The 27,563-nt window shown below is 44.5% G+C and overlaps 1 protein-coding gene across 1 annotated transcript in view; it reads left to right on the forward strand.

Annotated features, from left to right (window-relative positions):
* The window catches only part of DIP2C (disco interacting protein 2 homolog C), a 472,249-nt gene that overhangs the window by 341,716 nt on the left and 102,970 nt on the right, over positions 1-27,563 (forward strand). The window contains exon 21 of the mRNA XM_046678001.1: positions 26,081-26,220. Coding sequence (XP_046533957.1) covers positions 26,081-26,220 — 140 coding nt within the window. The remainder of the gene's footprint in view (positions 1-26,080; positions 26,221-27,563) is intronic.

Consider the following 27,563-nt stretch of genomic DNA (forward strand, 5'->3'; position numbering starts at 1 on the left):
TGGGAATAAAAACAGGCCCCAGCCTTTTCAAGATGAGTTTATGCTAGAATGGATTCTTTTAGATAGTCTTGTCAACAAAAATAATCCATAACCAATCTATAAATGAAAATTTGGGTGAGTTTATTCTGAGCTAAAATGTGAGGACCAGGGCCTGGGGCCTTTCTTCTCAAAGGAAGAAAGGGCACCAAAGAAGTAGGGTGTACAGAGTGGTTATATACCCCCAAACAGGGTGTTTCACATATGATTGAAATGTCCCTTTTACAATAGTCGCAAGACTGCTCTGTTGGCACAGCAATTGATGGATGATACAGTAGGTAGGGCTGCTATCTTGGTGGACACAGCAGGGTGGCAGGTCTGTTGTCTGAAGCTGGGTGGTCACAGGTGAGCTGGGTGGTCAAAGGTGAGTTCAGCAATCAGTTCCTGCCTAAGGAAAGATGCTTATCCCTAAGGAAATGCCAATGTGGGGGAAGTTGCACCTTTATCTTAAGGGCATTTGTTCTTGCCATAGTAAATGTGTAAAGCAGATATACAGTGCATGCTCAAGGCCACGTCAGGCCCTTTTGGAAAAAACAAAGTCAGGCCGAATTAGGTTTACACCAAATGGCTTTCTCATATACTCCAATATATCCTATTGTTTGCCATTTCTGATTGTCAGTCTCGATTTATCAGCTAGAGGAACATTTCTCACTCTAGATTTTCATGCAGTTCCTGCAGGCTCTCTTCAGTTTTCATTGAGCAGTGACGTCCTGTCTTTGCAGGTCTCACATTTTCGCTTGCTTCTATCAGGCTCAGGTTTATTTGGGGGTGGAATATAGTAACTGTTGGATGAATCAAAATTTTTGTAGCCACGCCTGTGCCCTGTGATACTCGGTTTTTATGTCATCTTCATTTTCCACCCTCTGCAACACTGCATATTCTGCACTTTAAAAAGGCTGGTTTTTCTGAGCTCTGGAGCTGCTTGATGGCACATCAGAAGGCTGTCAGGTCTATGAAGAGCAGCTGTCCACAGCGTTAGCATGGGGCCTCCTGGGTGCTCTTGCTGAGGTTCTTGCTCAGTGGCCCTGGTCATAGGTCACTCTAGCATCCCTGTTTGCTTCAGAGCCATGCAGCACTTAGGGGATGTGGTTAGGCTGGTAATAGCTTATCTACCCAGGATGAGAGTACTACAAGGGGCCATTTGATCATCATCAGTTCTCAGTTATGCACATTGAGGTGAGAAAGGAGTGTTTGTGTCATCTAGCTATTTGCAACTCGTAACATGATTTGCTTTTCAATATCTTTGGTCTCTAATTAGGTTTTATTTCATGTCACATAAATGTGCTCCATTGTAAGAGTGGATGACAGCTTTCAATGCACAAAGCCTGTGAGTTCTGCTCTTTATTACTAAAAGATTTGGCTTCCCAGAAATAGTCACTGAAAGATTATCCTTAAATAAGACACCTTCTGATGCTTTTAGATGTTTGTTAATGTAAAATTAACCAGACTGCCTAACAGGTTGAGAAATTGAAAATCTTTAAATTATCAGAAGCAATTTTTAATTTTGTTGAACCAGAAATTAAAATTCTATAACATAATTTAAATTGATGAGTAAATATGGCACCATCAGCCAGAATTCAGTCTTCATTTTTGTAAAGGATGGCAGTGTCATCCTAACAACAGGATCATCTTCTGATGTTTATGTCTGACCTGGAGCACAGACCACCCTGGAGTTGCAGTAGCAGGTTTACCATCAATGTTCTTCAGAAGTTACTGTTAAAATCTGTGTCTTATTTGAACCTAGGAGTCCATACCAAGGAGCCCAAGCCTTGAGGAGCTGGGCGGGGCCAGGCGTCAAGCTGGGAGCTGGCCTGGCTGGTGTCTGCCTGCGTGATCCTGGGAAGTCTCTTCTCTCCAGGGCCTCAGTTTCCTCCACCAAAAAATGAGGGGCTTGGACTCAGTGATCTCTCAATTTCTTTTCACCTAAAAATTTTTAAAATTCCACAGTTCTGTGAAATAGTGCCATTGCCACAGATAATTGATAAAACAAATGATTCATACGTGTAGAAAATCCAAAGTTGTTATGATCAAATGATTTGCTTACTTGCTTTTCCTAAAAGTGTGCTTTCTGTGCCATTAAGATAAGTAGCATAATTATGCCGGACTTGATTGGCAGAGGGAGAAGGGGTAAACAAAGGGTTTTTAACTGTTTCTCTAAACAAATCTTTAAATCCTCCTAAAAAAGTCTTTCCTGGGCCAGCCCCGGTGGCCTAGTGGTTAAGCTCAGCACGCTCAGCTTCAGTGGCCTGGGTTCAGTTCCAGGGCCCAGACTTACACCACCCATCTGTCAGTGGTCGTGCTGTGGCAGCAGCTCAAACACAAAATAGAGGAAGATTAGCAACAGATGTTAGCTCAGGGCAAATCTTCCTCAGCAAAAAAAATTCTTTCTTAAAAAAAAAATTCAGTACCAAAAATGGGCAAATTAAGTGGCTGCTGTTTTCTGAGCATGCCTCACATGGTCTGTGAGGCATTTCCCAGGTTGTCAGCAGGGCTCGAACCTCCTCTGGATAGGCCTGCTAGTCCAAGCCCGCATCATCGTCAGTGGGCTGGGAGCAGTGTTTCAGATGTGCTTCATCCTCCAGGAACCTGCAGCCAGACCTGGTCCTCCGGTGTGTGGCTGTGACTCCACTCCTTCAGAGACAGGGACTGCACACGAGTCAGCAGCCTTGCTTTGGAGCGGAGTACTTCTCTTTGGAGTGCACAATCACTCATCCTCTCGCTTCTCTCACAAACTCACCATGACCCTGGCTGCCATGCTCACTCCGCAGAGCTGTCTTTTGTTGTTTCCCAAATAATGGGTGGGAAAACGCAGAACTAGGATGAGTCCGTGGATGCAAATAACCAAACTCCTTGCAAGTCCTCCAGTTTGTAAGGCATCGTGGCTGGTGACGTGGTCGCAGCATGGGCTGTGGTCAGGGTGGCAGGTTTTCATCACAGGTCTTAAGTGTGAGAGATTGTCACCTGAAAGGCTCAAGACCCATCCACCTCCGGTGCACCGCTTGTCTTCATTACCAGGCGTTCTGAGTTGTGCTGACCAGGCAGAAAACAAAACACGGTGTCATTGCCTTGGCTGAATTTTTGCCCAGTTACCTCATTGGCAAAATCTCATATAGAATGTGTAAATTCAGCTTATTTTTTTTTTTAAAGATTTTATTTTTTTCTTTTTTCTCCCCAAAGCCCCCCAGTACATAGTTGTATATTCTTCGTTGTGAGTCCTTCTAGTTGTGGCATGTGGGACGCTGCCTCAGCGTGGTTTGATGAGCAGTGCCATGTCCGTGCCCAGGATTCGAACCAACGAAACACTGGGTCGCCTGCAGTGGAGTGTGCGAACTTAACCACTCGGCCACGGGGCCAGCCCCAAATTCAGCTTATTTTTCTGAAGTTGAACTATCGTTAGTAGTTCAGCAGGTTGAAATAGAAAGGGTTTGTGATTAGAAGCATCAAAGTCTCAGTTTTTAATCCCAAACTGGTTTTCCTGCCAACATGTCATAATCATCAAGAATGATGTTTACTCACTTCATTTGCATGTAAGCGTTCAGCCCTTCTGCTTGACGACGCTGGCAAGGCCTGCTGAGTCCTTCTTAGACTCTGTCACTGAGCATGCCTGGCCCTGGAGACCCTTTGCCAGCCCGTGTCTTCTCTCCTGCTCTGAGACCATTGCCACAGGGAGCTACAGCAGCCACAAGCAGTAGACCATCATAATTTCTTTAGATTTAAAATATCCATGGGAAGAAGACAATGATGAGAAAGTGACATAAAAATGTAATACAACTAAATAGATACTGTAACAGGTATAACTTCCTGCCAGATAGCTACTGAGATCCCACAAGGTACGTGCCCCACATTCTCAGGAAATGAGTAAAGATTATACAGAATCCTGTATTCAGCAAGCACATGATGTGACTATGAGGTAACAGTCCAGCTTTCCTGTGTGGGTTTTAGAATATGTATTTCTGACTTGATTGTCTCAACTGATAGGAAATGATATAAATCGTTTTAAAAAATCAGTCCTTGCCTGCAACTAAATTGCTGGTATGAAAATTCCGATTGATGTAATCTCTGTGACTGACTTGGCTTTGCATTTTTCTCAAAGTTGCATGGAATTTTCTTCGATGACTACAAAGTGAGAACAGTGAAATGGCATCTTTTGAGCTTCTGCAGTATGGAGGCCCCTTGTGTGTTCGTTCTCGTGGGGATTCTTCCCTCTCCCTTCTCAGGAGAGCAGAGCTGCCTCATGACTGCTCACCCGTGGGGGACATCCCTCCTCTCCGTGCTCCAGGCCTGGACAGGGCGCCTCAGTCCACGAGCCCTTCCCAAAGGCTCTGCTGTTCATTTGCCCAAAGTTCTGTGTTTTCCCCAAGAGGGTGAGGCATCTCTAGTTGCTGGGATTCCGATGCTAGCTCTGACTCCAAACGTGTGCCTACTCTATGCCCTTTGTGATATTTCCTTCACCATCCACAAAACAGGAACAAAGGAGGACACATTACACTGGGAAGACCCTGTTTCAAAAGCGTTTGATTAAAATATATATACATAGCTGGGACCTAGTAGGAAACCACAGAATATTGCAGCAGCTCTTACCTCCTTGTCCCCAGGCCTCTGCATGCATTCCAAGTGGTGTCCTGCCTCGATGGTGCGTGTTTCCACTTTCACATGGATGTGGGCACACAGGTGCAGAAGGTCTTCGCTGTGGGTTTGTGGGCCTTTAGAGAGAGTGCTGTGAGCACTCTTGGTCTTTGGTTTTCCCCTTCTTCCTGTGCTTTCCAGCCCATCTCTGATTCCATGTTGTTTTTCATTCATTTGGCAAATATCTTTGAATGCCTCTTGTTTGCCAGGCACAGTTCTGGTGCCAGAGATAAAATCGTAAGCAAAGTCAGAGAGTGGGACATGGTGAGGGAAGACCGATAATCTGCCAGGTAAATGGAGAGATCATTTTAGTTAGCAATAAAATTTACCCTGTTGCTTTTCCTGGAGAAGGGAATAGAGTGAATTTCCTTGAGTCACGGGCTGGCAAACGACCTACTGCCCCTTTCTGTGATGGTTTCCTTGGCACACAGCCACAGCCACTTGTTCAGGTGCTGCCTGCAGGACAGAGTCAGTAGTTGACAGAAATAGATGGGCCTGGGGCTAAGACACCTGCTGTCTGGCCCCTCACTGAGAGTGTGCCGAGTGCTGCCGCAGTGGTGAGTGAACTGTGTCAGCGCACAGCTCCCGCCGTGTGGTCTAGCAGGTGTGGGTTCTGCATGCACAGAAAGGCTCGTTTCTTTCCTCTCCTCAAATACCATTGATTGACAGCAAAATGATTTCATGGTAGGTGGCTCCTTCAGTGAAAAATGAACACCATACCATCAAAAGGTGTGTCAGTAACATGAAGAAACTCTCTTTCGATTTTCCAAACCTGCACTCTGTAATCCTCGCTCCATATGCTGGTTTTCAGACTTTGATAAAATGGGCTTCACCTGGGTGACTCACCTCGAGACCTTCTTTCTAAATCAAGACACTGCTTTCCTCCCAGAGAAATCAAGGCCTGCCATGCTGTCTTCTGCCTTGGTCTTCCTCCTCAGCCGCCACACCATGATTTTTTAAGTCTTGTGAAAATGAGAAGGAGGGCACATTAACCATTCATTAACACAAATCTAGAATGTAGACATGAGGTGCAGGCACTGCTGAGACCGCTCTGACCTGCTCATCTCAAGAACAGCTCTTCATGTCTCACGTGGTGGTGGTGGCACATGTGGCCACACCCGTGTTTGCCTCTGGCAGCAGCAGTGAAGCTGCTCCTGAAGGACCTGCCTCCTGCAGGAGGGGCTGCTGAGCCTGACACTCTCTGGCCATCTTCTGTATTGTCCTGTGCTCGCTGAAACCAGGAAGGTTTAAGATGTTTCTGCGTGTTTTGCTGAGGCCTCCAGGTTGCCAGTTTGAGAGTAAGGAACATAGCTCTGTGCAAGCTTGCACAGTCTTTCACCATTTGAAGGAGGCAGGATGGTCTAGTGGGTCCTGAGGACTCTCGAAGATGGTCCCTTGGCCTTGAGCCTCTCACGGTCAGTCTGGCGACAATTGGTGGAGCGTGACCCCTTCCATTCTGCTCTGCATAAAACAAGAAGAGGTCATAAAAATACAGGAAAAAAGTGTAGTGTTAATTCTAAGATGTTTGCACTACCTTATGAACTTCATGGTTTTATCCAAATAAAGATAATTTTGGAAAATGTCCTTGTAATATATTTGAAAGCACAGGGTTTTAAAAATTATTGTTTTCTTCATTTAAAGCATTCACAAGTACTATAAATGCCACTCCACTCTTAACCATCTTCCTTGGATTTCAAAATTATAAATGCTTGTGGCCAACTTTGAAACAGAAGGATATTTTCGAAATTTAGACTAAAATCCTCTCAAAGACAAATGAAATGCAGAAGCTGGCCATAGGTAATGTTAAAATTATACTGCAGTTTTTAAAACCGACAGTTTCTTTCTCTGTCACACCTGCCGTGGTTTTGACTGACTGATTTCACATCCTGGAGGTGCCCCAAGGTTCTAGAGGAACACGTGCTCCACGCAGCGCACGTCTGCTTGGACCGGTTCCCAGAGACCCACTTCCCTGGGTTGCGATGAACGTGAGCAGACGCGCCCATGACTGGCTGTCAGCCCGTGAGCTTCCATGCGCTGAGAGTGCTGGGCATTAATACTCCGTGTGCTGCCTTGTGAGGCATTTTGGGCTCTGAAGTGAGCTGAAATCACAGCCTTCATCCCCACCATATCTGTGGGTCTTGTGGACAGAATTCAAGCCTCACTCAAGAATGGCGGCTGGCAGATCGTCACCAAGTATTTGCCGTGGTGTCACTGACCTTGAGCTTGTCCAGAGCTTTATAGATTAAAAGAGTGCTTTTAAGTCGTCTGATCTTGATTGTCACAACTACTTTATGCAACAGAAAAGACAGATTTTTAGACGTATTTACTTTGTAATTGTATCTCCATGGACCAGCTGGCCTAAGACACTCAATTCCCTCACCTATAAGGGAGGGTACCAATACCTCTGCCACCTGCTTGTGTCTACTAACACGCCTGCCCTCGTTCCTGTGCACCCCCATCCCAAGGCAGTTGTGTGCTGTGATCATCAGCCCACAGCCTGGCAGCTTGCAGTCTCTGAGCCATACGCACCTTCCCCTCCCGCAACCCCACCCCCAGGATTCATAGCTTTTCAGTGCCCATGAAAAGTCAGCATTAGATCCTGGAGGACAGGAAGACCGGATGCTGGTTTTTGTCTCTTAGACCTTGGCTACTGTATTGGCGACTGTTCTCTTTTCTTGTGGGCAGAAGAGTGGGAGGCAGAGTGGAAATGAGTTTCAGTTTAAGCGTCTACCACCACCACCATCTTCTGCTTTCGTATACCATCCAATGGAAACCACGTGCAAACACACTCCAAACGTCCTACTCCCTCCCAGTCTGCCCCCTTCCCTGGCCAGCCTCATCCTTCTTGTTCTCATGCCTGCATGCAATGTGCCAGGAAATGTCCAAACCCAGCTACTTCCCCCACCTTCCCCACGGCTCCCCCGACCTGGGTCTCCTCCTTTCTGCCCTGCCCCCCATGTACCCAGAACCCTCTGGGTCCCACTCTGTGCCAGCCAGTCTGCATGAGGCCGTGTGGTCTGGCCACGCTCCTCTCTTGGCCTCCTCCTGCCTCCATGCAGCCCAGCCGTACTGGCTCCTTGCTTTCCTCCGTGTGCAAGCGCAGTCCCGCTAAGGCCTTGTCTGCTCCCCGTCCACCTGGAGTAACTGCAGAGCGGTGTGGCTAGCACTCCCGGTCTTTGCTCGCCTCGTCAGAGGTCTGCCCTGACCCTGAGCCTGAACTGTCGTCCCGTACTCATCTGATTCATTGCCCCCTTCTCATTAGTATTTGCTATGTTCTCATGTACTAGGTGATTTACTGGTATGTTTATTATTTATTCTCTGCCTGGTAAATAGTTGGTGCCCAATATATATTTTTGAATAAATGAATGAAATAAAAATTCAAAATACGTAAAGTGAGAAGTGGAAGTCCAGTCCCATGCCCACCCTCTGACAGCCTATGTCATTCACCAGGAGCAAGTGCTGTGAAGACTCAGGTCTCCCGTGTGTCTGTGTCCCTGCCCCTGCTCTTCAGTAAGCGAGTGTCCAGTCTGTGTTCCACCCAAGTAGAGTCGGTCTGGTTTTTTGTTTGCTTGTTTTAATTTCACTTGACGATCTGGGAGCACCTGACAGCCTGGAGTGTGGTGTAATGTGGTCTACTGAGGACGCAGCACCGTCAGAAAGGCTGTGGTCCTTACTCTCCACTGTCGATGGCCCCACGAGGCTGGTCTGGAGAAAGACTGAGCCAAGAGGGAGGACCATATGTGCACAGTTGGAGGTCTCAGATGGTGGCCTGAGGCGCGTCCAGGGTGGTGCTCCAGGGGCAGGGGAGGAAAGGCTGGTCCATTCCACAGGAGCAAGATCAGGACCCCAGAGTGCGTGTGTGGGAAGCCTTCCCACCAGAACTCCTGAGGCAGCCCGTGGGCTTTGAAGGTAACATGGAGGCTGCGGAGGTCAGCAATTAACTAGCAGTGTCTGCCACCACCACACTTCTGCACTGTGCATTTGCATTAAAATGACCCTCGCCTGCATGCACAGCTCTCAGAAGACTGGGATCATTCCAGCCACTGCATCGCCCTCCGCAGAGCCCCCACCCCGGGTTGGCCTGACATGTTCTCAGAGACCTCCAGTTCTGTGACTGGCTTCATCTCTCAGGTTCATGAATAAGTCGAGGGACAAGAATGATAGGATAGGGAAGGTACAATTTTAGTATTCTAAGTAGAATAAGGAACAATAGTATAATCAAACTAAAAATATCCCTCTGGTTACTCTGCTTATTTCACACTGTGCTTGCCGGCCTTGAGCACATTCCTCAGTCTTATCAAGACAGTTGTCATCTTTCTGTTTGATTACTCTGCACATGATGCATATTTAAGCTATTGAATGCTAGAGATTATACAAAGAATGATCTTTATAATTAGCTATTGCCCTGGACTCTGTATGGAGGTGAATTTAGGTGGTAAGGACTCATTTTTAGTGTTGGGTATTTTTAGGAGAGAAACGAATGCTAGGGTCTCATTTAGAATCTGTTTCTTTCATTGTCCTTGTTTCTTACATGTTTATATTTAAGTCGTTTTCAGACAAATTTGATGAAAACAGCACTGACGCTTGCATTTTCATTGGCATAATCCTCTTTGGGCTGTTATCGTAACCTGTGACTAGAGGGAGACAGTCCGCGTTCCTGGTACTTCACTGAACTACTCTGTCCGCAGAAAGGTTGAGACAGATTCCTGCTTTTGGAAACGAGCTAGTGCGTTTAAACTCCTATTTTGTACTTTGTGCTAAGTCCTTATTTTCTTCCCTGAAATACATTGATGACTTGAAGGAAATTTCCCATGTATAACAGGTCAGAGGCCAGGATTAAGTAAAAATGGCTTTGATCCATTCTATTCAAGCCATTTGAATGAGGATTGAGGAAGGCTAGTTACCCCTTATGGGTTTCAGTGTGAGGACTGTCAACGCAAATAATCTATAAACAATCTATAAATCAAATTGAGGTGAGTTTATTATGAGCCAACTCAGAGGACCATAGCCTGGGAGAGTCCTTTCACAAAGGAAGGGAACACTCCAAAGAAGTGGGTGTACAGGGTGGTATACACCATCAGATAACAAGCATCACATATGATAGGAATGTCCCTTTTACAGTAGTCACGGGATTGCTCTGCCAGCACAGCAATTCAGTGAACACAGTGGGTCAGTGGTCCCAAGGTGGGTGGTCACAAGATGAGTGCAGCAGGTCAGTGGTCAATCCTTAGTTTAGGAAGAAATGGTTATCCTTAAAGAAATGCCGATGTGGGGGAGGTTACATCCTTATCTTTAAGGGCATTGTTCTTGTCTTTGGAACATAGTAAATACTTAAACCGATATACAATTCATGCTCCATAGGCCATGTCAGGCCATTTTGGAAAAACTAGTTCAAGCTGAATTAGTTTTATACCAAATGGCTTCCTCATATCCTCCAGTATATCCTATTGCTTGTCATTTATTTATCAGGATAAAGTGATGCTTTCTTAAATGTCACGTAAGTCTAGTGTGGGAGGCATTACAATCCTAACATTTTATTTGCTACTTATAGGATAATATTGTGTGTGTGTGTGTGTGTGTGTGTGTGTGTGTGTGTGAGGAAGACTGACCCTGAGCTAACATCTGTTGCCAATCTTCCTCTTTTTGCTTGAGGAAGATGGTCCCTGAGCTAACATCTGTACCAGTCTTTCTCTTCTTTGTATATGGGACACTGCCACAGCATGGCTTGATGAGTGGTGTGCAGGTCCATGCCCGGGATCCAAATCAGCAAACCCCAGGCTCCTGAAGCAAAGCGCTCGAACTTAACCACTATGCCACTTGGCCGGCCCCCATAGATTAATTTTTAAAGGAAGAAAAATGAATGTCTGGCTGGTCCATCACCCTATTTTGTTGCAAAGATAGGCCCCATCCATAGAGGACTAATTCCCCCTCATTCAAATGGTTTGAGGACTGACATTTTCCTTTATGCTGTTGTCTAAGCGATTGTGTCCTGTGCTTTAATAATCTTCCCAGGACAGCTTGCTCTGCCCTGGTGATGAGGAAGAGGTTGAACTTCCAGTAAATAGCTCAGAACAGCTGATTGCTCACTTGGCTTTTAGTCCACTTAATTAGAAAACGATGCTGAGTTATTGTCTGTGGTTGTCAATGAAGATGAAATTGCAGACGCATTTCCATTGCTCAACTTGTAGGACCTTGGGCCCGTTCTGGAACTTGTATCACTCTGCAATTCTCTTCTGTAAAAAGCATAGGTAAGTCAGCAAGCCAAGTAGTTACAGGAAAGCTGCTCAGGCGGCCTGTGGGTTTGGGCCATGGGAGGCAGCAGGGCCATGCAGGGACAGCTGTGTACACATCCAGCTTCTCGGGCTGCTCCAAGCAGGTCCTTCCAGAGCGGATGGCTAGGCCTGATGGGTTGGTGCCCATGGCCACAGCCATTAAGTATCTTGATGTCACTCCTCTTATAAGCAACAGATTGCCTCTCACCTACACAAAAGGAAGCAAATTGGAAGGTTCCAGGGCTCACAAGTTTCGGTGGAAACCTCAGGTATATCTCTTGAAAAATAGACGGGATGAGGAGGTGCTCCAGAGAGCCAGCTACAGGACCCTGGCCATCATCCAGTGGGGGCAGCTGACTGGCGCCACAGCTTCCAGGTCAGTGTGCTGCCCAGGTTTCATCTGACCACCAGGACTAGCCCACAACAGCGTTCCCCTCAGGGAAAGGCCACTCTCCAGAAGGAAATGAAGGTCAGCCGAGAAGATGACTGGTGTTCATTGTAGGATGTTTGGGTATTTTTAAGAACATGAGTCAGAGAACTTGAAGGAACAAGGGCAGGAAATGTGCTTGTCTTCATGCATGTTTGTCTTCACACATGTCTGTCTTCACACATGTCAGCCAGATGGTGGCAAGAAACCACACTGCTCTCTAGTGAAGTCTGCCCTGGCTTCCTGTGTGATCCATATTTTTACCAAGGTATTTAATCTGTTTCCTTCTTTTTAAAACTATCATCTAGGTATACATTTTGTGTTTCATATTTCTCTGAAGATTGATTGTAGAATAAAAAATACTGGAGAAATACAGATTCGTAATGCCTAAATTCATCAGTAGATTTATTGGAAAATGAAAACCAGCAAATCATTTTCTAGCCCCATGTATCTCCTAGATTGCTGTCTGATTCTGTTTCCATCTCTAGAATACATATGATAGAATCGATTTTTTTTTCTGCTTTTTCTTCCCAGATCCCCCCAGTACATAGTTGTATATTTTAGTTGTGGGTCCTTCTAGTTGTGGCATGTGGGACGCTGCCTCAGCATGGCCTTACAAGTGGTGCCATGTCGACGTCCAGGATTCGAACTGGTGAAACCCTGGGCTGCCAAAGCGGAGCTTGCAAACTTAACCACTCAGTCACGGGGCTGGCCCCAGAATCGATTTTTTTAAAGCTACATTGTGATAATGTTGATTGAACTAAAAAGAAATTATGGGCTTTTTACCTACAAGGTATTACAATTCCTTGATGCTTCAGCAATGAAAAAGTAATAATTATAGAAAACAGTGATTAAAACAGCAATCTTAGAGAATAATAAAGATACCCCCTTCCCACCATAATTATTTTCCATGTTGAAAATGTCTAACCTAGAACTTAGAAAGCTGGGAGAAAACCAAGAGAAGAGTTGCCCAAAGGGTGGCCCAGCCTGAGCTGTGTGATACCCATCTGGTCCTGAAATTCAGCAGTTATACCTGAAGCATGCCAACCAGGGATCCAGAGGGAAAGAAAGTTACACAGACCTATGAATTGAAGAGGGATCGTTTGTGTGTATGTGTGAGGAAGATTGGCCCTGAGCTAACATCTGTTGCCAATTTCTCCTTTTTGCTTGAGCTAACATTTCTACCAATCTTCCTCTGTTTTATGTGGGATGCCACCACAACGTGGCTTGATGAGCAGTGCTAGGTCTGCACCCAGAATCTGAACCTGCAAACTCCAGGCCCCCAAAGCAGAGCACACAAACTTAACCACTATGCCACTGGGCTAGCCCTGAAGTGGAATTTTTGAGAATGTTTTTGACTGCCGAAAAAAGTCAGACTTGGAGATCAATAATCTTATTTTTAAAGCACAAGGTAAAATGTATTGTTTGTAGTTTTAATCTAAAAATATTTAATTTAGATAACACTTCTCTAACAACAAAATAGTTTTAAGATAATCACTTTATCTGAATAAAAGCACAACTTCAGTAAGTAGCATTGAGGAGCAAGGTAACTCTTACTTGTTTAAGTGAATTGTCCTGGCCTCTTGCATTGAAGAGTGAGTTCTGCTTTGTTTTGTGTTTGATTGACCTGTGCACACAAGTTTCCTCTGGTGAGACGTGCGATGCACAGAGAGCAGGCAGCTCAGGAAGCAGCCCCACCCTTGAGTTTCAGGCTGACATTTGCCCACTGGCTCCCACCAGGAGCTTACCCTTAAACAAGGAAAAGTAGTCAGGGAAAATGGAAAGTCAAAAACAATTTATTTGGTATGATCCATTTTCTAGGTTAAAAAAATTGAGTAGCTCTAAATCATATATTTAGCAAGAAAAAAATCTGAAAACTATGTACTACTCTGGGTAGGTGAGGAGGTAATGTAGGGAAAATCTTCCCCTTCTATATTTTGTAGTTGTCGAAGCAGGTTGATTTTTTTTAAATGGGTATGTATTGCCCTCATCAGAGGAAAAGGAGGTAATTATGTTAAAATAACTCATAAATTAGAGGATATTGTTTTACCCTTGTATCTTTCCCTATTAAAAATCATGAATTTGGAAAGTGACATCAGCATCATGTGGCAGAGTGAGCTGTTTTCTTAGGCTCTCCCCTAAAATACAATGAAAAGGACCTTCATTTAACCAACGGAGGATAACCACACAACACAATAGACATCTGAGACATCCATGCCGCCATACATGTGAAGGTGAGGGTACTGGATCCCCGGAAGCAGTGGAAGGAGGTGAGTAGATCTCCACACTTTCTCCTGTGGCAGTGATCCAGGGCATGGGACCACACACAGTGGCTGGTGCGTGATTCTGAGAGGAGATGGGAGAAAGTCAGCCCTCCATGGGAATGCTTTTGCTGTAGGGGTTGCTTCCCAGCCCACAGGAACACTCCACACCAAGGCAGCCAAGTCACTGTGGGGGTGCCCCCACCAAGCCAAGCAGCTCAGGTGGGCTACCTGTGACTGCAGAGCAGGAGCTCGGTGGGAAAGAAAGTGCCCTGACCCTCCCATTCTGCCTGGCACACCAGCTCAGCTGGTCAGCCAGGGCAGGAGATCCCTGCTAGAGCACCTATGCCTGTGTGTGTGATGCAACAGCGGCCAGACACAGAGAGCCCTATCAGCACAATTTCCAGTGGACAGGCACAACTGCCAGGGGATGTGGCGGGCTCCAAACACACAGCTCCTTGCTCCCCACAGTGGTGGCAGGTGGAATTTGTGACCAGGTACTACCACTATGTGCTGGCAAAGGTCCACCCCATCAAGCAGCGTGAAGAAATACATTAACACTCCAGACCAGAAGGAAAAGGACAGGTGTCCAGAAGCCAATCCTGAAGTCACAGAAGTTTGCAATCTAAATGACAGAGAATTCAAAATAGTTATGGTAAATAAACTCAGTGAATTACAAGAAACAATGAACTCAAGAATAAAATTAATTAGCAGAGGGAATTCTTCACAAAAGAGATTGCAACTCTAAAAGAAAATGAAACAGAAATGCTGGAAATGAAGAATGCAATGAATGAGATTTTAAAAATCTAGAATACTTAAAAAACAGAGCTGACATTATAGGGGAGAGAATTAGTAATTTAGAGGACAGAAATATAGAATTGCTTCAAGTGGAGGAGGAGAGAGAACTAAGGCTAAAAAGAAATGAAGAAATTCTCCAAGAAATAACCAACTCAATTAGGAAACGCAAGATAAAGATTATAGGTATTCCAGAGGGAAAAGAGAGGGAGAAAGATGCAGAGAGCTTGTTCAAAGAAATAATAACTAAGAACTTCCCACACCTGGGAAAGGAGCTGGAATTACATGTAAATGAAGCTGATAGAAGTCCTAATTACATCAGTGTAAAAAGACCTTCTCCAAGGCATGTATTAGTAAAACTGGCAAAAGTCAATAAGGAAAAACTATTAAGGGCAACAAGGCAGAAGAAAATAACCTACAAAGGAACCCCAATCAGGCTTTCAGTGGATTTCTCAGCAGAAACCTTACAGGCTAGGAGAGAGTGGAATGATATATTCAAACTAGTAAAAGACAAAAACTTTCAGCCAAGAATATCAAGCGAAACTATCCTTCAGATAAAGGGAGAAATAAAAACTTTCCCAGATAAACAAAAGCTGAGGGAGTTCATTGCCACAAGACACCCCCCCCCCTTCAAGAAATGATCATGAAAGCACTTATACCTGAAAAAAAACCAAAGAGTTTACAGAGCCTTGAGCAAGAAGATAAATAGACAAAATCAGAAAATTGCATCTCTCTATCAGAACAGGTTATCAAACAATTATAACATTAAAGATAAAGGGAGGGAAAGCATCAAAAATAACTGTAGTCACTCCATTTTATCACAAACTCACAAGACAAAACAGAATAAGTTGTGACAACAATAACTTAGATGAGGAAAGGGATGGAACCTGCCTGCTAAGGAGTAAGAGGCCGTCAGAAAATGGACTCTCTCATCTATGAGATCTTTTATACAAACTTCATGGTAACCACTAAACAAAAAATCAGAACAGAGACACAATGACAAATAATGAGAAAACCATCATAGAAAATCACCAAACTGAAATGGTAGTTGGAAGTACATGGGATGAGAAACAGGGAAATACAGAACAACTGGAAAACGAGATAAAATGGCAATATTAAGCCCTCATAAATCAATAATCAGTCTAAATGTAAATAGATTGAATTCTCCAATCAAAAGACATAAAGTGGCTGGATGGATTAAAAAATAAGACCCAACAATATGCTGCCTCCAGGAAACACAGCTCTAAGGACAAACACAGGCTTGTAGGGAAGGGATAGAAGACGATACTCCAAGCAAATGGCAAGCAAAAGAAAGCAGGTGTTGCCATACTTATATCAGACAAAGTAGACTTCGAGATAAAAAAGACAGACACAAAGAGTAGCAGTATATAATGACAAAAGGGACACTCCACCAAGAAGATATAATGCTTGTAAACATATCTGTACTTAACACAGGAGCACCAAAGTACATAAAGCAACTATTAACAGACCTAAAAGGAGAAATTAACAGCAACACAATAATGTTAGGGGACCTCAACACTCCACTTGCATCAATGGATAGATCATGCAGACAGAAAGTCAACAAGGAAATAGTAGAATTAAATGAAAAACTAGACCAGATGGACTTAATAGATATATACATATCACTCCGTCCAAGAACAGCAGAATTCACATTCTTCTCAAGTGCACAAGGAATGTTCTCAAAGATAGACCATATGTAGGGAAACAAGGCAAGCTTCAATAAATTTAAGAAGATTGAAATCATATCAAGCATCTTTTCTGATCATAATGTTATGAAACTAGAAATCAACTACAGGAAAACTGGGAAAGTGACAAATATGTGGAGACTAAACAATATGCTACTGAACAACTATTGGATCAATGAATAAATTAAAGGAGAAATCAAAAGATATCTAGAGACAAATGAAAATGAAAATACTTCATAGTAACTCATGTGGGATGAAGCAAAAGTGGGCTTAATTGGGAAATTCATAGAAATACAGGCCCACCTTAATTTAAAAAAATCTCAATAATCTTAAACTACACCTAACAGAACTAGAAAAAGAAGAACAAAGCCAAAAGTCAGCAGAAGGAGGGGAATAATAAAAATTAGAGCAGAAATAAATAGAAACAAACAAACAAACAAAAAACAGTAGAAAGGATCAATGAAACAAAGAGCTGGTTCTTTGAGAAGATAAACAAAATTGACACACCCTTAGCCAGACTCACTAACTAAAAAAGAAAGAAGGCTCAAATAAACAAGAAATGAAAGACAAGAAATTACAATGGGTACCACAGAAATATAAAGGATTATGGGAGAATACTATGAAAAACTAAATGCCGGGCCTGCCCCGGAGCTGAGTGGTTAAGTTCCCGCACTCTGCTTTGGCGGCCCAGGGTTTTGCTGGTTTGGATCCTGGGCACAGACATAGCACTGCTCATCAAGCCATGCTGAGATGGCATCCCACATAACACAACCAGAAGAACCTACAACTAGAATATACAACTATGTATTGGGGGACTTTGGAGAAAAGAAGAAGAAGGAAAAAAACAGAGTGGCAACAGATGTTAGCTCAAGTGCCAATCTTTAGGAAAAAAAATACTAAATGCCAACAAATTGGACAATCTAGAAGAAATGGATAAATTCTGAGACTCATACAACCTCCCAAAACCGAATCGAGAAAAAATACAAAATCTGAATAGGCAAATCACAAGTAAAGAGATTGAAATAGTAATCAAAAACCTCCCCAAAAATAAAACTCCAGGACCAGATGGCTTCTCTGGAGAATTATACCAAAGATTCAATGAACATTTAATACCTATCCTTCTAAAACTGTTCCAAAAAATTGAAGAAGAGGGAACACTTCCTTACTCATTCTATGAGGCCAACATCACCCTGATCCCAAAGCCAGACAAGGAGAACAGCAGGAAGGAAATTTCTAGGCCAATATCGCTGATGAACATAGATGCAAAAATCCACAACAAAATATTGGCAACCTGAATATAGTAATACCTTAAAAGGACCATACACCATGATCAAGTAGGATTTATACCAGGAATGCAGGGATGGTTCAGCATCCGTAAATCAATCAGTGTGACACACCATATTAACAAAATGAGGTATAAAAATCACATGATCATTTCAATAGATGTAGAGAAAGCATTTGACAAGATCCAATAGAAATTTACAGTAAAAACTCTTAAGAAAATGGGGATAGAAGGAAATTACCTCAACATAATAAAGGCCATATATGACAAACTCACAGCCAACGTCATACTCAATGGGAAAAAACTGAATGCCATCCCTCTGAGAACACGAATAAGACAAGGATGCCCACTATCAACACTGTTATTCAACATAATACTGGAGGTTTTGGCCAGAGCAATTAGGCAAGAGAAAGGAATAAAAGGAATTCAAATAGGACATGAAGAAGTGAAAGTCTCGCTATTTGCAGGTGACATGATCTTATATATAGAAAACCCTAAAGAACCCATTGGAAAACTATTAGAAATAATCAACAACTACAGAAAAGTTGCAGGATACAAAGTCAACTTACAAAAATCAGTTGCATTTCTATACTCTAATAACAAACTTACAGAAAGAGAACTCAAGAGTATAATCCCATTTACAATCTCAATAAAAAGAATAAAATATCTAGGAATAAATTTAGCAAAGGAGGTGAAGGACTTATACAATGAAAACTATAAAACATTATTGAAAGAAATAAATGATGACATAAAGAAATGGAAAGATATTCCATGTACATGGATCTGAAGAATAAACACAGTTAAAATGTCCATACTACCCAAAGAAATCTACAGATTCCATGCAATCCCATTCAGAATCCCAATGACATTCTTCCCTGAAAAAGAACAAAGAATCCTAAAATTCTTATGGGGCAACCAAAGACCCCGAATAGCTAAAGCAATCGGAGAAACAAGAACAAAGCTGGAGGCATCACAATTGCTGACTTCAAAATATACACAAAGGTATAGTGATCAAAACAGCATGGTACTGGTACAAAAACAGACACACAGAACAATGGCACAGAATTGAAAGCCAAGAAATAAAACCACACGTCTACGGACAGCTAATCTTCAACAAAGGAGGCAAGAACATACAGTGGAGAAGGAAAGTTTCTCTAGTAAATGGTGTTGGGAAAACTGGACAGCTCCATGCAAAAGAATGAAAGTATTCTTTTCTACACCATACAGAAAAATTAACTCAAAATGGATTAAAGACGTGAAAGTAAGATGGGAAACTATAAAACTCCTGGAAGAAAATATAAGCAGTACACTCTTTGACATTGGTCTTAGAAGCGTCTTTTTGAATACCATGTCTACTCAGGCAAGGGAAGAAAAAGAAAAAATAAACAAATGGGGCTACATCAGACTTAAGAGCTTCTGCATGGCAAAGGAAACCAGGAACAAAATGAAAAGACAATCCACCAACTGGGAGAAAATATTTTCAAATCGTATGTCCAACAAGGGGTTAATCTCCAAAATAGATAAGGAACTCATACAACTCAACAACAAAAAACCTGGTCAAAAAATGGGCAGAGGATATGAACATTTTTCCAAAGAAGATATACAGATGGCCAACAGGTCCATGAATAGATGTTCCACATCACTAAACATTAGGGAAATGTAAATGAAAACTACAATGAGGGGCCTGGCCCCATGGCTGAGTGGTTGGGTTTGCGTGCTCCACTTCAGTGGCCCAGGGTTTCACTGGAACCTGGACATGGACATGGCACCACTCATTCGGCCATGCTGAGGCAGCATCCCACTTCGCACAACCACAGGCCCTCACAACTAGAATATACAACTATGTACTGGGAGGCTTTGGGGAGAAGAAGAAGAAGAAAAAAGATTGGCAGCAAATGTTAGCTCAGGTGCCAATCTTAAAAAAAAAAAAAAAATACAAGGAGACCTCACCTTACACCAGTCAGAATGGCTATAATCACCAAGACAAAAAAGGAACAAATGTTGGGGCCAGCCCAGTGGCGCAGCAGTTAAGTTCACACGTTCCACTTTGGCGGCCTGGGGTTCACCGGTTCGGATCCTGGGTGCGGACATGGCACCACTTGGCAAGCCATGCCGTGGCAGGCATCTCACATATAAAATAGAGGAGGATGGGCACGGATATTAGCTCAGGGCCAGTCTTCCTCAGCAAAAGAAGAGGAGGATTGGCAGCAGATGTTAGCTCAGGGCTCATCTTCCTCAGAAACAAAAAACAAACAAAAAGTAACAAATGTTGGAGAGGATGTGGAGAAAATGGAGCCCGCATACACGGCTGCTGGGAATGCCAGCTGGTGTAGCCACTATGGAAAACAGTATGGAGATTTCTCAAAAAACCAAAAATAGAACTATCATATGACCCAGCTATCCCACTACTGGGTATTTATCCAAAGAACTTGAAATCAACAATCCAAAGAGATTTATGCGCCCCTTTGTTCATTGCAGCATTATTCATGATAGCAAAGACATGGAAGCAACCCAAGTGCCCATCAACTGATGAATGGATGAAGAAGATGTGGTATATACATACAATGGAATACTACTCAGCCATAAAAAAGACAAAATTGTCCTGTTTGCAGCAACATGGATGGACCTTGAGGGTATTATGTTAAGTGAAATAAGCCAGACTGAGAAAGATAAACACCACATGATTTCACTCATATGTGGAAGATAAACATATGGACGAAGAGAACAGGTTAGTTGTTAACAGAGAGAAGGGCATTTGGGGGTGGGCAAAAGGGGTAAAGGGGCACATCTGTATGGTGACTGGCAAATAATAATGTACAACTGAAATTTCACAATGTTATAAACATGAGCTCAGTAAAATTTTTTTAAAAATCACAGATTTAACTGAGATTTTAATGTAGGAGTGTGTTGCGTTTTTGAAAGTCTGTGTCACACTGAACACTGAAGAAGTGTATTTTCATGGATTTGACTGGGTTTCTCCTGAAATTTGCATTGCAGGAGTGTTCCCTGAAAGTACTGTTCCCTTTAAAACAAGTACACAACCCAGCTGCTCCCCATCCTTGAAAGAGCATTTTAACCTGGTGCTGTTAATTTCTTAGTGGCCCTCCTGCTGCAGTAAAAAAAGATTAGCCTAGAGAAGGAAACACATGGAGCTACTCACTCTCCATTCCACGTTTGTGCATCGGCCACCCAGGCACCTTCCTCGGGCTCACACGCATCTGTGAGAAAGATTTCAGTCACAGATGGTAGCTCGCCATTCAGAAGGCAGAAAGGCAGTCCTCCTCAGTTGGATTAATGGCCCTGTGGCTTCTAAGAGGCGTATTAGGACCTCGGCTGTGTTTCCTAGGGAGGCCGTGTCACAGGAGGCACTCTGATGCCCTGTGGAAGAGCTTTTGGGTCCTGAGCATGCCCTTCCCCCTTCTTGGTCTCCATGTTCAGTGAGCCTGGTACTCCGCCCGCCTGTGCGTCTTGGAGTCCATCCCTCGGTCACTGTTCTGGCTCTTCATCTGCTTTCATTTTCCACTTGCCAACTTTGTAACTTGGGCCAGTGCTTGCCTTCAGCTCTCAGAGTCCTCATCTGTAAAGGAGGGTGACAGCAGTGCCCATGTCACACAGGGCCACGTGAGCATCAGGTGGTCAGTATGTCCAGAGCAGGGAAGATGTGCCTGGTATGCTATTCTTAATGTTAGTATTACTCTGATAAAATTATCTATGTACTGTTACGTATGTAACATGTGTATGTGTGTGTAATGTTGTGCGACGATCTATTATATAGAAATGCTGCAATAAGCATTGTTGTTAAGGAAAGTGCAATTACTGAGACTTAAGTCCTCTGCTCTCCACATGTTCCTGAGTTGAGAATTACTGAATTGGAGATTGTCTCTACAAGATGAGGAAGGAGGCACCTTTGTTGTCCCACTTCAGAAGGGCTCTGTGAAGGACAGTGGCTTTAGAGCTGTGCCTATGTGGTTGCAGTTACTCTGTTAAATCCTGGGCATGGAAGTCGTCATAACTGCTCGTTGTTTACTTGACTCTTTTTATTTCACTTTAATGCCTATTTGGGCCGGGCCGGGCCGTTGCTGTCAGTGATAGCAACCTGTGGATGTGCTCACTGAGATTTAGTGTGGCTATTTCTTCACGTGTTACATGGGCATAATTAACTAAAGGGTTAGTTAGGTACCATTTTACAGAGGCTGGAAATGGCTTTACAGGTAAACAGCGGGTCAAACTCTGTCTGATGGAAGCACGCATCTCATCAGGCCAATGCTGAGGCTGACGTGCCCTTCCTCTCTTGTCGTCTCTAATTTCCATCTTTTCTCTTTCGTCCGTCAGTGCAGTCTTGGCCCTACGTAGCTGCATGCCCTCTTCCTTCTGTCTCTAAGACCACCTCTTTATGATTCCTCCTATATTCATAGTCTGTATGAGGGACTCACGGCCAAGTAGTCATGAGTACACCGTTTCATCTTGGAATTCAACCTGGAAGGGGACAAATGGATCCATAGCTCTCTTAGCTGTTATTTAATTTACCGTTTTTGATTATGACAATAAATGGTTTTGAAATCCCTGGGAATTCTGCTTATTGGGGTTATTTTTCACTTCCATATCTAGTTTATCTACTTGGACTTTTTATTTCCTAGTAAGATGTTAATGGAGATAAAGATAATATGACGTGGTTAATAACAAGAGAATACCAACTGGAGCAACATGAGGACTGGCATTCTACTCATCGGGTTGGGAACAGTGCTAAAAGGCTGACGATATGTATCTGCACGAGTGTGTGGACTCAGGCACTGCTGGGAGTCAAAGCACAGGTCCTGAAGCTGGCTGAGCCTTGGCCTGGGTCTGCCCCACAGCGGTGACCTTGGGCGGGGCCCCACTGCTCCTCACTGCGTGTCCCACCTGCAAATGAGAGAACAGTCGTGCCTGTCTCACAAGGCTGCTGTAAGAATAGTTAATGTACATAGAACATGTAGAACAGCACACTGCATGAAACAGTGCAATGCAAGTCTGGTAAATCCAAAGATAATACCCATATGCTGTTGGTGGGAATGCAAAATGATTGTCTTTTTGGAAATTATTTAGGCTTTGTTAAAATTTTAAGTGTATATGCTTTTGGATTTTTCTCTTCACTTTCTATATACGTATCTTACAGTAATATTTCTAACTGTAGAAAAATTAAATAAATGATCATATATTCATATTACTGAATACCATCTAACAGTTAAACCAGGACAATTCATTGGTTTGTGCAGTACACATACTATACATGTTCATCTGCACGCGCACACACACATAGGAAGATCTGCAAGATGTATTAGGTGAAAAGGTGCAGAAGAAGATGCATATTGTGGTTCTGCTTTTCTTTGATTATAAATGTATTTGGGTGTGCACACACTTTATATGTAAATACACATTAAAGAGGCTGGGACTTCACATATGACAGTGTTGGTAGTAGCTACCTGTGGACTGGAGGGGTCGAGAACAAGCAAGACTTTCCCTGTTGCTCTGTGTTCCCGTGTGGTGGTTGACTTGTCCACACGAAGGATGTGCTCATGTGTTAGTCATGTTGTATGTGCTCACGTGTTACTCATGTTGTTTGTTTTAAAGTTTCATGAAAAGAAGACTGTGCAGTGACCTAAGAGATCAGTCTTCAGGCCAGAGGCGGAGAAGCTGTCGGTAAAGGCGACAGGCTGCTGTCTGGGTCTGGGGACGGTCTCTGCTCTGGCTCCGAGCCCCACCAGCCCCAGTACTTACTCAGGCAGCTCGGTTACCGCTCTGTGCCTTAGTTACTAGTCTGTAAAGTGGGGGAGCAGTGGTGACTGCGTAGGTTTGTATGTTAAGTGCTTCAGTGTATATGAAGGGCTCAGGATGGTGCCAGCACACAGCAGCATCAGGAAGCCAGGGCTGTCGCACTACAGGTTTTTCAGGGAAATTGAGTGACGGAACCAGGAGTGCCGTCATCTGTGGTGAGCTGGGGTAACAAGGCCGAGTACTGTGTCTAGGAATTCATGTGCTTCTGTTCTGCCTTAACGCATGTACTTTGCAAATCTGCAAAGAAAAGAACCTAGGGGCCTCAGTTTTCTCTAACTAGCAAGGGAGTCTGTTAGATATGAATACATAGCAGTAAATTAAAGTAATACAGGGTTAGTCTTGTTGGTTTACCTTTTGCGTATACTCAGTCTTACATAACTATCGTTTTGTAAACTTAATTGAAAATTTCCTGTGACAAAGTTCGTAATTTTAAGGTCTTTAATTATCACATGTATGAGTCTTTCATCTCATTCACTATTATTAAATGTAGGAGAGCGGATCTCACAACTAAGACAACAGATTGTACGTTGTCGAATCCTAGAAGAACCTTTCCCTCCTGGCTTCTCCTGTACAGTACTGGTCTGCCACCACATGCCCATGTTCTTGAAACTTCCTATACTTGGGCTGTGTCATGGCTAGTCCAGCATTTTGCTTTCATGTGGCTTTTTAAAATAAAAATGTGTAACTTTATATTACTCAGTGTATTAGTTTCCTAGGGATCTCATGACAACACACCTCAAACTGGGCGTGTTAAACAGCAGAAGCTTCTCCCACAGTTCTAGAGTCTAGACGCCTGGAATCAAGGTGTCGGCAGAGCTGGTTCCTCTGAGGCCTTGAGGGAGAGTCTGCTCAAGGTCTCTCTCTCCAGCTCCTGGGTGTGCCGGCAGTCCTTGGCGTTCCTTCCCTTGTAGACACATCCCCCTGGTCTGCCTCTGTCGTCACGTGGCCTTCTCCCTGTGTCCGTGTCTCTGTCCCTTTCTTCTCTTCATTTAAGGACACTGGTCACTGGATTTAGGCCCTCCGCCTTCCAGTGTGACTTCATCTTCACTGATTCTAGCTGCGAAGACCCTATTTCCCCATAAGGTCACATTCAAGACAGTGGGGATTAGGACAGCGGGATATCTTTTGGGGGACACAGTTCAACCCACAACAGATACTAAGGCTTCTGATCTCTGACTCACGTGAGGTTTTTGCTGAGAACAGCAGCAGGGTGAGGGCATCGTGGCAGCAGAAGGTTATCAAGGGCTCTCCTCTCATTTCAGAGCGTTGATTTATTAGCGTCTTTGGGAAAGAAAAAGCCAGGAGAACAATATAGATTCCAGGGTTTGGGGCTTATTTTCAGGTGCTTTCACAAGAGTCTTATAAATATTGGGCAGACTTTTCTTTTGTGTCTGGTTAGCTCTGCCCTTCGTGATTTTTACAGAATAATTCTATTTCCAGACTCTTTTATGCTTCTTTTTTATTTTTATTTTCTTACTGAGATATAATTACGTAACATACTTCTTTTTTTAAATACACCAGTTACTTGATTCAAACGAGATCTCCTCTTGCAAATTTTAACTTTTATGCTTCCCCACTTGTATTTTTAGGTTCCTTATAAGTCTTTACAATATTTTAAAGCCAAACAGAAAACTTCTATTTATATTTCAACCTTTAGATCCTAAAATTACACTAAACATTTGCATATTGAAAATTACAGAAACGAATGTGATGTTTACCTAAATTGTACTTTCTCACTTAGCTCACACTGAAGAATCTTCAGTTTGCAGGGATAAAATTCGTGATCTTGGAATATTTTAATGTATTTGTTCATTAATTCAGTCTGCAGACATTTATTGCTTGACATTACTCAGGGGTGGGACCCAGCAGTGAAAAAGAAAAACTGCATTCCACAAGGAGCATAGACTGATGGAGGAGGCAGGGCAGGCCATCAGATAGCACCTGCTGTGGAGACAGGAGCTGAGGGTGCTATTTTTATGGGGCGATGGGCAGTTGCATATTTGAGCCATCCTGGAAGACAATGAGGGTAAAAGCCATGTGGAATTCTGCTGGTAGAACATTGGGGTAGAGGCTAGAACAAGCCCCCAGGGGGAGTGGGCTGGGCACTGGAGGAGGAGGAGGTGGGGACATCCCCGAGGGAGTAGGCTGGGCACGGGAGGAAGAAGGGGTCAGGATGCTGGTGTAGAATCAGCCAGAGCAAGAGTAGAGGTGAGGCAGGAGGTGGGGCTAGAGTCCAGCCACAGAGCCCATGGGCAGTGGGGACACCAGACTGTGGATGTGGTGAAACTGTACTTCATCCTCTGACCGTAAAGCATTTTACAGCATGTCTCTGATCCAGATAATCTCCCTAAGAGTTGTCATCCAGAAGGGCACAGCATAAATCTTGTTCCAGCTTCTCACACACAGTTGAGCAGCAGCCCACACAGTGCACATCTGAACCTGAGGCTGGGCAGGCGGAGGCTCTGTCACTTCTGTTCCCTGCTGCCATCTGTGTTCCTGGAGTTGTTGCTCGCCCTTTCAGCCATTTTCAAATCTGACCTTGCAGGGAGAGGGAGTTGGGGTGAGAGAGTGAATCAACCTGCCAGTCTGTGGTGGACGTAGACAAGAGGAGGGTAGGGTGTTTAAGGAGCCGCAGGGCAATGTCTTCACACTTCTGAGGTGTTTGTAAAATGTTCTGAAACCCAGAGGGAGAATTAGGAGACACCAACGTCTCATAAATGAGAGGCAAGCCCTCCTTGATGTGCCGGGAGCACAGAATATGCGGGCAGGTCTGCCCTCAGGAGGCCCAGGGTGTGCACTCGTGCGTGTGTCTGTGGTGAGGACGCTGGTTTGCTTCTGCTATTCAGACAAAACTGCTGTTGCAGGCCCACAGACGACAGCAACCAGCCCCCGGGCCGGGGCGTCCTCTCCATGCACGGGCTGACCTACGGCGTCATCCGGGTGGACTCGGAAGAAAAGCTGTCTGTGCTCACTGTGCAGGACGTTGGCCTCGTGATGCCTGGAGGTGAGCATGGGGCCCCAGGGCAGATGATGCCTGAGTGCGACGGATCCCACCCATGGCCGGTGCACTAACCTCAAGTTATGAGATGCTTTCCCCACTGCATCACCGTGCCCCTGTGGCGGGGGCTCTGACTGAGGACCGGGCCCCCTGTACCAGGGGCTTTTGACTGAATGCTAAGCTCAGTCTTCTCAGGTCCCGTCAGAGAAAACCCAGCATGCTCAAGAAGCTGAGGAGGAGCATTTGTGCTGCCTTGTACACAGAGACCCAGGGTCGTCCCTGTGGGGGCACTGTGGGTCTCTCTGTACCCACTGCAGCCCCTGAGCGGCTTCTCCCTTCCATGGTCAGGTTCCTGCTGGTTATCCGGTGGTCAGGCAAAGTTGGGCTTTGAGGCTTGTAGCAGACAGTTTCCTGTGAAAACTGAGGAACAGCGGTCTGGATAGTCAGTGAAGCTTGTTTTTATCAGCAGAGTCCATTTTTGAAAGTCACAGAGACTGCTTTGCAGTCCTCACCTGCCCTCCCTCTGCTCCTCATGCCACCTCATGCAGGGCTCCACCAAGTGCAGCGGGAGAGGCAAGCCCCTTTCTGATTTGCGAGATGCCCTTACCTGGTCCCGCCTCTCCTGGGTGCAGGGTACTGGCGTCCCGTCTTTCAGGACCCGCGCCACATTTAGGCTTCTCCCATCCGGCACCCTCAGCTCCCTCTCCTGGTGCAGGTTCCACCTGGAATCTGGACCGTCTCCTCCTGAACAGCTCTCCAGGTTCAGGTGGGTGGCCTCGCCTGGTGAGAGGACACTTGAGTCCACACACAACACTGGCTGATGGGAACGTGGCTTCCTCACAACCAACAGTGCGACCAGCTGGAGGGTTCAGGCACCATCCCTGGAGGGGGAAGGCGGGGTCTACCACATGGATCTCCCCATGTCCTCGTGGCCATCTGCACAGGGGTGGAGATGGCCCAGCTTCCTTGGAGGCCCCTCGCCGGCTGCTCATATTTCTGAGGGCACAGAAGAGACAAAGCAGACCTTGGCAGTCCCTGTCCTCGACACCCCTCTGATTCTGGCATCGCCATGGTGTCATTCTTTTCTGCCTCTCAGCCCCGGAAACACTCTCTTCAGTCACAGAAACTTCACTTAAACTTCGCACCCCGACATTCTGTATGTCTCCTGCCCACTGCATGCTTCCTGCCTTAGCCAGGCCTCCTGGCTCCATTTCATTCTTTCTCTAAAAAAATATGTAACAGATCCCCATGGTTCCAGCCTCAAAGGATTCAGGGTTGTACAGTGAAAAACCTTCTTTCTGACCACTTAGAGACAACTGCAAGGATCCCACGCTTCCCGTCAGATACTC

The sequence above is a fragment of the Equus quagga genome, chromosome 12, assembly GCF_021613505.1.
Source record: "Equus quagga isolate Etosha38 chromosome 12, UCLA_HA_Equagga_1.0, whole genome shotgun sequence".
Taxonomy (NCBI): domain Eukaryota; kingdom Metazoa; phylum Chordata; class Mammalia; order Perissodactyla; family Equidae; genus Equus; species Equus quagga.